This window comes from Pezoporus occidentalis, unplaced genomic scaffold (assembly GCF_034315485.1).
Source record: "Pezoporus occidentalis ecotype Australia unplaced genomic scaffold, CSIRO_AGI_Poc_V1 ctg18, whole genome shotgun sequence".
In the NCBI taxonomy this organism is placed as follows: domain Eukaryota; kingdom Metazoa; phylum Chordata; class Aves; order Psittaciformes; family Psittacidae; genus Pezoporus; species Pezoporus occidentalis.
Genome location: NW_026913640.1, coordinates 2,726,344 through 2,738,351, shown reverse-complemented (window position 1 = coordinate 2,738,351; position 12,008 = coordinate 2,726,344). Strand labels below are relative to the sequence as shown.

General features: G+C 33.8%; 1 protein-coding gene across 10 annotated transcripts in view; it reads left to right on the top strand.

Annotated features, from left to right (window-relative positions):
• Positions 1-12,008, top strand: part of NBEA (neurobeachin) — a 507,179-nt gene that overhangs the window by 102,530 nt on the left and 392,641 nt on the right. For all 10 annotated transcript variants that reach the window (XM_062615053.1, XM_062615045.1, XM_062615050.1 and 7 more), the window contains exon 6: positions 6,542-6,668. In XM_062615053.1, the coding sequence (XP_062471037.1) occupies positions 6,542-6,668 (127 nt within the window). The remainder of the gene's footprint in view (positions 1-6,541; positions 6,669-12,008) is intronic.

Genomic DNA, 12,008 nt, shown 5'->3' with positions numbered 1-12,008 from the left:
CTTAGGAAAATTGCCACTTCTACTCGGACAACTGTCTTTAATAAACACATTTTTCCGTTATCATATTATTTGGTTTTGAACATATCAGTGAATAAACTCCATAAAGCTGCCCTTTGAGTTATCAAAGAAACCTGAATTTCTTCCTTCAGAAGAATTCTAGGTCTTACCTTAACATTATAATCTAAAGAATAATTTTTTAATTAACATACTTCTTATTATCTACAACCTTAACATTTCCATGTTTGCTTAAAATTGTCCACTGGCAGTAAAATTTACCTATAGGAGATAACTTAGTACCTGTTTATTAGATTGATTGGAATAAACAGTCCAGCAGCGTAAGAAAACATTTTTTCCAATGAGTTTACCTTTCCCCATAGTTGATGTGTGCTTTTCTTTGTTCTTGTATTTTTTCTGTTTTTAAAAGCCAGAACATACCAAAATAATGTCTTCTATATTTTGCTGTTGCAGCTAGGAAACCAAGCAAAAAAGTATAGCCCCAAAACATACAGAGTTTCAACTCTAATTCTAGTACATAAAGAATAACCTCTCTGATAAACATAGGTATTATACACAGACTCTTCCAGTAACTGGGCATATCTGCGCTTAATGGATGACTTGTTATCTCTTACACTCACATACGCGTGCACACACAGATCTTTACAGTTCAGTGTCTCAGTTTCTCATGTTAGTTCTTGTTATGGAATATATGTAAAATTAGAGTATTTATCAAGAGTGGGAAATAAAGCTTAATCAGGTGGAACTTTGCAAATGCTTCATATGAGCCACAGAAAGAAGTTATTCTTACAGAAATCAAAGAGAAACAATATACCAACCTCAGAAGGAAATTAAGAACAATGCTAATTCTTGACATTTTTATATAGTGGCTGAAACCAAGCCATAGTTAATAATTAAAAACAGGAAAAAATATTCAAACTAAATCATCCATCTGAACTTCTTTACACAAATTTTAGACTTTGCCACATGAAAGGCTGAGTCACACTCAGCCACTACTAAGAGGAAGACACAAAGATTTATTTTCTTTCAATGTGCTTTTTTTGGCATATAGCATCTTTTTCTATTTAGGTGAAAAACATATAAATGAGCATATAAATTCACAGTTTATTCTTAAAAGTCACCTGTCTTTTAAACAAGCTTTATTTTTAAAGCAAAAACTTAGTGGTATGTACAACTTCAAAGACTGATTTGAAGTAATGGTTCTGAAATCAGCATCAGCTAGAACTGGTTCCTCAGGACATTCTCGTCAGGCTTTTGAATATTGACACATTGCCGCCTCACTGGAAAACCTGTACCAAGATATGTGCTAATGTATGATCCAGGCCTTAAGTGAGTACAGAAAGATGTGGCAAGAGGCATTTCTGGTAGGAGAGAGCTGTTACATCAGCCTATGATGTGAAAACTAATGCTTAAAAATGGAGAAAGGAAGCAAGGAAATGTTTTCACATTTGCCAGATGTGAGGGAAAACTGCTGCTATTCTGTAATTAGCTGAATGCTGAGTGCTGCTTCAAGAATTGTAAGCCAATTTGTTTTTTCTCAAAAAAAAAAAAAAAAAGGGCAGCTGCTAAGTGACAATCCATTAATACTTGTGTATTGGAACCATGTTGTCACTTTCTTATTAATTACAAAATGAGTGTGACAATCCTCGAGGTAAATTAGGAGTCTCTGACATTTGCATGGATGATAAATGACAATAGGGAGAAAGTTTTGTTGTAGAGCAGTTGGGTTAAAATGGTAAGATTCATAATTCTGTAGCGCAAAGTATAAGCAAGCCAGTGATATATACCTAGCAGTGAATAATGGTGCTGAGCTTAAAGAGTTAGTATTTATTTATTACAAAGCAGTAATTAAGGATATTAAGGCTTTTTGTAGGTAACCAACTGACCATAAACTGCTTTTTCATTGCTCTAGCTGAAAGAGCTAATGTGATCTTTTCAATAGTAGTCTGAACAGAGAATAGAGTAAAGGTGATGTGATCACTTCCTGCAGTCTTGGCAAAAACATTACTGGAATACCATTTACAGTTAAAAATTGCTACTTCTTTTAAGAGACCATGGAAAAAAATTGGTGCTCTTCAAAGAAAACTCTGGAGTGAACTGTACTCTGGAAAACACATTTTATAATGAAACCTTCCAAGAAAAATAAAACTCCGAAATTAGGTATTCTCTCTATTTCTGTTTTCAGAATTTATGCAAAATCTGATGTTGATGGATTGTTTAATCTGAGATCCAGTAGGTAGAAAGTGAAGTGGGTAAATTCCAACACTTTGTCACACAATACTATGGTCACTTTAAGTGTCACAATTACAAGATTCAGTATAATAATAATAATCATAATAATCAGAGTATAATAGTTGAAAATGCTTCTTCAAAAATGATGTATAGATTCTTTGTTATAAAGACAGTGCAATTTTAGGAATTTAGCCTTAACCATAAGTGCACTCAACTGGCAAGCCTCCATCTTTTAAATCTCTGTATTTGTTTCTGCTAAAAAACGACATGGGGTGACATTACTTCTAAGTAAGGCCTGGAATTAGATAAAGTCAATCCAGTTATTGTTTGGTAAGATTTCTGTGGTTTTTGGTTGGTTGGTTGGTTGTTTTTTTAGGAGATGCTATATTTCAAATTGTGGATTGGACTCTGTAAAAGAATTAGAGGGTGAACTGAGACTTGGTTGTCATAACTGTTGCTTTTTGTCCTTAAAACATCCAAGTGCTTCCACAACCATTTAATGGAAGAATGGCTAAAACTTCTGAAAGACTGTTCTAAATTTTATTTTTACTGATGTAGGAAAAAGAAAAAAAAAAAATAGAAGAAAAAAACCCAACCCAAAACAAAGCAGTCTATCTAGACTTTTCAGTTCTTCTCTAGAGCTAATAATTACGGAGATGCAGAACAGCTGCAAAAGCACGTAATGGAATTCCAAAGTTAATAGAAAAGAATGAATTATTACCTTCTTAATCTCAGTACCATGATCACACGTTAAACTGTGCATAAAATCCTAAGCTAATGAAACTAGAATCACTAAACAGTTTCACCAGTGGATGGAAGAATGCTTACCTGCTATTGAAGTGTAATACCATCCAGTAGCTGCTTTGAGAAACCAGCTGAAATGGGACATAACTATAAGGGTTTTATGAACAATCTGTAGTAAAACAGTATACCAGCTGCTATGGGAGGTACTTAAAGGTTCATAAAACCATATGGGTATTAACAGTACTACTCATGTTGTCTCTGTGAATTTCATCTTTGGATGTGGCAAGTTCTGCATGCGTAGGTAATTGGTAAGGATTTCTGTGCAGTATCGTAGAGACTAGTCCTAGACTGCTTTACCTTTGGCAAAAATTAAGATTAACATAACCTATATATTATAATGTTGAGGTAAACAGAGAAAATTTGAGTTCTTACTTTCTCACTCAATTACTTTCTCAATTTCTCACTTACTCAATTACTCAATTGTATTAGAATTTCATGTGGATGAAAAAAAAAAGAAAAGTAAAATCTTGGCTAAACTTCTTGTGTAGAAAATCATTTGTTCCATTCCAAGATGAAGAGAAGAAGCCTGCTAAAAAATGAGCTATTTTTTCATTGTTTCATTGTTTTCTTGTCTTTCTAAGATGAACTCCAGTTCACATGCAAGGACAATTCAGTGTTTAAAATCTCAGGAGCAGTGTGGTTGACCACAATGGTAAAAAAAATCACCCAAGTAATGGTGGAAAAGGAGGGAGGTGGTTCGAAAAGGGAAAAATTTTAAAGGTGTAGAAGTTTTTTCAAGAACAGATTATTTTTTTTTTTGGTGTTGTTAACAGTGTTCTCAGTGTATAACAAAATACTTAATAGTTCCTGTTCAAAGTAGTAGGAAGTATTTTGCACAATTTTAATAATCTTAGATAAAACCATGATGGTATTTGCAATGAGTGGCTGTTGGTAATGTAAGAAAAAAATACTTTGTCTTCTCTAATCAAATACTTCTACACCATATGTGGGAACATAATGAATCTGTGTATTTTTTTCAATATCCTTCAGAATAGGATTCTGCTAGCCAAAATAATTTTAGCTTATAGTGATGACTTACATTTCTGAGAAACAAATTCAGCATTGTGAGAGATGAAGCTCCCTGGTGAAATTTTCTCTGAATGGCATAAAGCCCAAGGAAGTAAATCAAAGTCTCAAATTAGCCTACAACACATTCAGTTATTCTTACTGTAAGAGTTGTATTTTAAGATTTTTGACCTTCATGTTATTGTACAAAATCCAGTACTGTGGTTCTGCAGCTTGTGTATCCAGGTAATGCAAGCTATATATATATATATCTATATTTATATAAGAGTAATATTCTCCCATAAGGCTCTTCACTGTTCTTTTTGTGGTGTGGCATAGCTGCTTTATGGGATCATTGTGGAAGCCAGATCATTGAAATGATCCATGTTAAAAATAGTCTTCAAAAGATGCAGGGGAATGGCAGTGTTATAAACTGTCTTCACTGTTGAGGTCAGTGTGATGTACAGTATATAATTTTTCTCCTCATTCTTAGAATGTATCTTAGGTTTATTTAGAGAAGAGTTTTTAGGTTCTTAATGGTGTCCTTTTGTTGTCAAAGCCTGTACAACAGGCTGTGGCTGGAAATAATGCTCCTTGCCAGTGCAGCAGATTGAGAGGAGAGAGAATTGCATATGACCTATAGAGACAATGAGGAAACCACAGCCTGAATTTGGGAAAATAAAGCTTCTGCAGCATCTTAACAAGTTATTTAAGGGAAAGAGTGAACCAAGGCATGTCTCAAGGCCAACAGAACCACCTTGATGATCTCTGATCATCAGGTATAGTGTGCTGCAATTTGTAGGATGACTGAAATCAAGACTGGAAGTAAGGACCTCTCTGCAAGGGCCCATTAGGGTGGAGAAGAGTCATCTGTAGATGTTATCACTGCTATTCTGTTTAGCCTGATCACTGTCACATTTAAATAGAAGTATTCAAACTAATTATAACTAGAATGTGAATCTCTCTTTTTGACCTTGTTTAAAGATTCCCTTATGTGGACATCTAAGCTCTAGCTACCTCAGGGCCTAGTCATACCACCTATCTTCTAAGGCGTTTATATTTTTCTCAAAGTTGTGGTTTATCAGCTATATTTTTGACAATGAGAAAAGAGGAAAATCTGACTTTCTCCTTCAGTAATGTACGCAGACAGATTTAACTGTAAGTTTCTGAAGATGGAATAAGGTCTCTGTATTTTTTCTGCATATTAAAATAAAGATTGCGTTTGTGTTGTGGGGTGTAGATGTAGATTTTCAGCATCTGTTAAGTAAGATGAAATATAAATTTAATGTTTGCATGTACCTTTCACCACTTAATGTTACTATGGAAAACCTAGTAAAAACACTTCATGAAAATGTTACAACGATGAAATCACTTTAAAAATATTTATTGTAATAATATGAAATTATTTTATAACTCATCTATATTAAGGAAAAAAGAAAGTGTAATTAGTGGGCTTTAGCAGTGTATATATAAGTGTTGAAAATTAGTTGTGTCATTTTTTCTTATACTTGGCAGGGCTTCTTTTCAGAACTTATGGATGAAGTTCACCATTTAGATCTTGTACTTCAGCCACTGCTTATTTTTATAACCTGATTGTAACTTTAAAAAAAAACAACAAACTGACTAAAAGCTCCATGAAGTGTGCTCCATAGTAAGGATAATGCCACAACAAAGACTTCTCTTTGTTGTACCTTTTCAGAAAGAAGTGATATAGCTCTAGATATGGACTTACCTTGTTAAAAGTGCTCTGTTTAATGTCATGCATGAGTTTTTACCAGCTACCTTTGAGACTGTTTTTTAAGAAGTCCAGAATTTGTCTTTATAATGCTTTTGCTTTCAAATATAAGTAGAGAAATATATGAGCTTTCTGCATTATCTGTCTTTATGATATTTGCCACAAGAAAGCTGGAAACCCTTACTAAACTTACTTTGTTAAAATTGTAGTCCTTTATCAATCTGACAAATGAAAATAAAGCCACAAAATCAGATGATTAAAACTTCACAGATCATTAGCCTAAGTAAATCACAAGTCTTGAAAAAGAAATTCTTGTGCATAATAATTACCTTCAATGCAAATTCACATGACATACTGGCCACATTGTTCTCCCAACCCCATAAAATTGGGAGGCATCTCACATTTGTTCTGTGATTTAACTTTTCTTTACAATTTTAAATGATGATGAATTAGGAAACTAAGGGGAAAACCTGATAGATACAGTATTTGCCATCTTGGATTTTTGAAAGGAAAAAAAAAAAAACCCAAAGTACTGATTTTTAGGGTGTAAGCTAGAATCAAGTAAGTCATGAAGGTTTGTAGTTCCCCTCCAGAGAAATGGTGTGGAGAGAAGATTTAAAGGAAATTAAGTTCACTGTTCCAGGTACTAATTTCTTTTTTTTCTCATGGCAATTTAAAGGGATATTTGGACCTTTTTATCATACAAGAATTATCCTTTTTCCAATTTCATTAATAATTCTTTTTTTTCAGTTTCCGCACTAGCAAAGGTGTTGGGTATTCTGCTCATTTTGTTGGCAACTGCTTAATCGTTACATCACTGAAGTCAAAAGGCAAAGGTTTCCAGCACTGTGTGAAGTATGACTTCCAGCCACGCAAGGTAAGCAAAATGGTATTTACAATAAAGACTAACATTGAAAACGTGACAAAGTGCTTCTGGAAAGGGCTAAAAGTCCTTTAGTGCCATAGTGCTACTAATAATTTCTTATTTATAAGTAGCTTCTCTGATGGTCATGCAAAGTTTTATGTCAGTTACAGACCAGAATCAGTTCAAAATGTAGTAATTTATTAAGTAACACTTCTATGAACTCAACTACTTAAAAATACTGCTTAGTTAGCTTCAGATACAGAAGAATTCTGGGTACTTGTAAAAATGATTCTATTTTATTTTTAAAAGGCTCTATTTTATATTTAAAAGGTCATTATTCTATTTATGAACATTCTGTACTTTGTAGCCTTGGTGCCAATGTCTGAATCAATTTCCTGGCAATGTTAAAGTTTTGTTATCTGTTGCTGGGGAGCATAAGGCTCTGAACTTTCTTCTGTGTCAGTGGTGTTTTGGGATTTCTCTTTTTTCATAGTAAATCTTGATTATTTCTCTACATCATATTATTGTTCATTTCTACTGTATGCCTAGTAGTCCTAGGAGAACAATGATGCTGCTGGCTTCAGTATTTCAGTTAGTTAACTGGAGCACTGACTTTTCTGTACGGTGAGCATTATGTGTTTGTCATTGATAGCAGCCTTGTATATGTTTTGCTGTGAGGCTTATTTCTTTTTTTATGGCCTTAGAATTTGTATATTGAATTTCAGTGCTTGTTTTGTTTTGAGAAACCAATCTCTTAGGGAGGGAATGCCGTTGTTCTCTCATCAGCTTTATGTTCTGTTTTTCTTGGTATGTATTTGTGATTCAAAATCACTGATTCTAATTCTGCCATGTAGCTTTGAGGTCATTTGTGATGTTTTAAAACATAGTAATACCTTTTCAAAGCTATTATTCAAGGATGTATTAAGCCTTATAAACACATACCTGCTGGCAGTATTAAAATGAATCAATTCTATTTTGCAAATTTTATTTAATTTTATAGCTAGAAAAGTTTTGATGACATTTCTATTTTCTCTTAAAGTAGCACATCTGATCAGCAGTAGTGATAAACTCAGCCTAGGAACAAACCGAATTGTTACCTTTTGGATTATGTTAGCTTTTGGGACCTAGCTGATCATTTCTTTCCTGCATGATGAAGAAGGCTGCTATCTTTCATATCTTAGCAAAATATTATTTTGATAATTTTTATTATGACTGACTAGTTCTCTTCATGGCATCCCTGGAAAATTTTAGCTCATGTTATTCTACTTAAAATAGTTCATTCTTAAATACTAGTATATGTATATCTCATTATATGAGTATCAGTTTCAAATCATAATCTGCTGATCTGATGAAGTATGTTCAAATATAACTCCTATATCTCAAAGGTAGTGTTTCATACACTTTGGGTCATATATCAGATTTGGAAAGTGTTTGAAATAAATTTTCTAGAATATATGTGCAATTGGTTTGATATGATGTATATATTTTCCCTCAATAACTTGGATGTAAACATACGTAGGAAGGTATATAACTCATAATGGAGGAAAGAAAACCTGTCAAATAGAATTCTTGGCTATAACAAGTCAAAACATACCCTGTTTAACATGTTGATTGATTTTCTTCATGTCATTTAGGTGTTACATTGGTTCCATTGTGCAAGCATTGAATGTGTATGTATGTATTAAACAAAAAATATGTGTCTGTTTACAAAGCAGCTTACTGTCCAAATGTGATCTTGAGCAGTGTGATTTTTGTCATCAGATGTACTATTTATTACCCATTTGCTTATAGGTATAGGCATTTCAGCAATAGCTTTTGCAGAAGCACCATCCTCATTAAACTTATGAATAATGTTTTTTAATTTTTTTTTGTTGAAACACAGTAAAATTATTTATTCAAGCCACCTGGTCAAAAGCTTTATGTAGGCAGATCACAGAGATACTATGTTCATGTGAAGATCTTCCACTGTTACCTGTATGATACCATTCACAAAATAGTATGTATACAGTATTGATTTAAAACTTTACGATGTATCAAGTGGTTAATTAAGGTTTTAATTAGTGTGTTTTTACAACATTATAAAGGCAAGTATTTATAAAAATGCATGGAGAAATTTGGTTATCATATCCCCAAATAGAAATTGTGGCTGTAGTATAACAGATCGACCTCTCAGCAGAGCTAAACTAGGTTTAGCAGTGTCGTGTTAAATATGTCTGTAGTTTTGGGACTCCAAAGTGACATTTTTGTGTATTAGTAATCCCCAGTAATTTTCATTCGCTTCACTGAATTCCAGCCTCAGTATCAATCCTTGTAAATGTATGAACAGGAAAGCACTGTAGTCAAGAACAAATAGGGGTTTTTTTGGTGTTTCTAATCCTTTACTAATAGTAGTATAAATTGAAATAAGTTCCATATTTTGGAAATACTTCATGTGTGATACCTCATCTCTCTTAGTGTAGTGCAGTATGGAGTAGGAATATGACTTACTCAGCGGTGGATGATTAAGTTTGAAAGATTTCAGCAGTATGAAAAATAAACATGCTGTTATCTAAAGTGTGTTTGAGTACCACCTAAGGAAGCTCTTGTTATAGCAGAGGCATGGTCTTGGTGCATTTTTGAGAAAATTCTATAGGGAAGGAAACTGTAAGATGAACTTAAAAGAAAACTGTATTACCGGCTTTGAAAATAAAAAAAAGAAAAGAAAAAATAAAAAAAAAATAGTTTTCAATTAAAACTTGAAGAAAAATTGTGTGTGAGATTATACAACTTGGTTTAGTTCACTGTGTAGTAGTAAAGTCCTGTAATCCATGTTCTCAGATACAGAATAGAAGGGAAATCAACAAAATGCTTGTATCACATCAGCAAAGACCATAAATGAGAAATAGATAATAGGAAGTTATAGGACATATGTATGTGCTTGTTTCTAGATATCTGAAAACAAATATAAAAGAATCTGGAATATCTATTTTAAATGAATTTATTGACATAATAGAGGTATCAGAAACTTTGTTGACTTGACCATCAGTGGAAACTCATTTCAGACTATACTTCCGAGTGAAGCTGGGGCAGGTCTTGCCAATAGAGTGATGCCTTGTATTCAAGACTTAACCTAATCAGATAACTAAGTTCATTGTGACAATAAATAGCGGAGTTTCTGTGTATGGAAAATCTGTGACTAAGTAGGAAAACCACGCTACTCATATTGGTGTTAGCCGCATTATGAGGATGGTTACAGGATCTGTGATGAACTAGCAAAGATAAGAAAGCATACTACTATAAAGAAGCTTACTTTACTTTGCTATATACTGAGTGGCATCTTATTAGAACAAAAGTTCAAACTTTTAAATACCAGAAGCATTTGGATTTATTTTGCTTTGAAACTTCCAGAAATTTAGACATTGACTCTTGCTTGATTTTGTCTTGAAAAATGCAGAACATGCTTGGATATGCAGGATTTGCTATTTTTATTTCAGAAGGAACTGCAAAAAAGCTGCCTTTAGTTCTTAAAAAAAGGATAAAAAAAAATCAAGAGGAGCAGTTAAAGATGGAGGTGTTTGATAGTGCTAGAGAAATTTCTAAATGCAAAGATACTAACATATAAGAGCAAATATACCATTAGTCAAAAAAATCCAATAGCAAGTTTAAAAGCTCCCCACAATGTACCTGTGCATAAGTAAATAGCAGAACCGTTGTAAGTAACAAGTTCTTCAGAAGGGAATTGTATCAAAATTAAGAGTACTTAGAAAAATACAGGTTATAGCAAATTGCATGTAAAATGATAAGACAATTCTTTTTTTGAGTTCATAGGAGCAATTAGATGACTAAGGCTTTATAGGAGCCCTTGAAGCATATAGTATCATAACAAAAAAACTAAGTGAATTAATTGCATCATTGTTTACTGCAAGATGAGTCAATGGGGATGAGTCAGAGGAAATTGAAATGGCAGAAGAGGTATAGAAATCAATATGAGAGATAATAATTCACTTCCAGGACACTGAGCACCCCAAGTTCCAAAGAAATCTGAATATGAAATTTACCAATCTTTAAATTGTGGTATATAACCTTTTTTGTCAAACAAATGGGTGATGGAAAATTATACACGTTTTAGAAAAAGGCTATTCTGATAATTAGAATTACATAGTATCATGCGTGATATCTTAATCATTAAAATGGAGTAGAAGCTAGGAAAAGAGAAAGAATTATTAGAAAGCATATAGATAAACATATTGAGGACAAAGCAACCCATTATTGCACTGGAAATCTTGTCCCCTACATCTGTTGCATTATTTCAAGGATTCTTACTATACGTAAGAACAGATTTGTGAGCCAGTTGGTACATGCTATGTTGATTTCCCACGAACTTCAGGCATTATACTTCTCTGAAAGCCCTAAAGAAGTTATGCTATCATGCAGTAATAGAATTTATATTTGTTAAAATACAGGGATGGAAGGATATCAATCAAGTGAGTAAGCAGGAATCTCAGAAGGACCTTTATTTTCCTGTCAATAAGACTGCATTAAGGACTTAATTCAGTGGAGCTTGTCATCCTCTATTTTAGGAAGTAGCTGTGAAAACCCGTGTTACTCATTTTATCTAGATTGATCCTAGTGACAAATATGACACAAAGAGTAAACCATTTTTTAATACCTGAATACTTCCCTGGCTAAAAATAAATTACAGTTTAAGATGTAAATCTAGGTATTTCAAGTGCAGGTTGGCAAAAGAGCAATTTTTTTTACTGGGGTAGTTACAACAACAAGCTGGGGTACTCTGTGTGCATGTGTATAGGCACAAGTATTCAAGAGAAAAAAAAACCTCAGGGTTTTTTGTAGAGCTTGCCTTGTGGGTCAGAGTAACAGAAATAGGTAGCACTCTGACAATGGCAATGCTAAAGATCAAAAAAGAATTGCATGAAAGAGAGGAGACTTGGTCTAGAAAAAGCTGTCTGTGAATGAATACTACAGGCATTTGTATAGAAGCACCTGAGCCGAGCTCCGAATGAAGCTAACTCATTAGCTGGAGTGGCTGAAGTAGCTCTGCATTGCTCTGAGCATTCCTTACAGGTGCTGGCATCTGACTGGCAGGGATGGATCACTGCTCCCTCCCACAACACATCTAGTTTAAAGCTTTCTTGACCAGCCTGGCAAGTCTCCCACCAAAGCAGTTCTTCCCCTTCTTTGTCAGAGCAGCCCCATCAGCCTCCAGTAGAAGACCTCAATTCCCAAATCAAGTCTAATGGTTTAAGTAACCAAAACCCTGAGTATGGCACCACCCCCGTAACCATTTATTAACCTGCCAGATCCACCTGGCCTTTTTAAGGTCCCCCTATGACTAGGAGGATTGATGAAAAA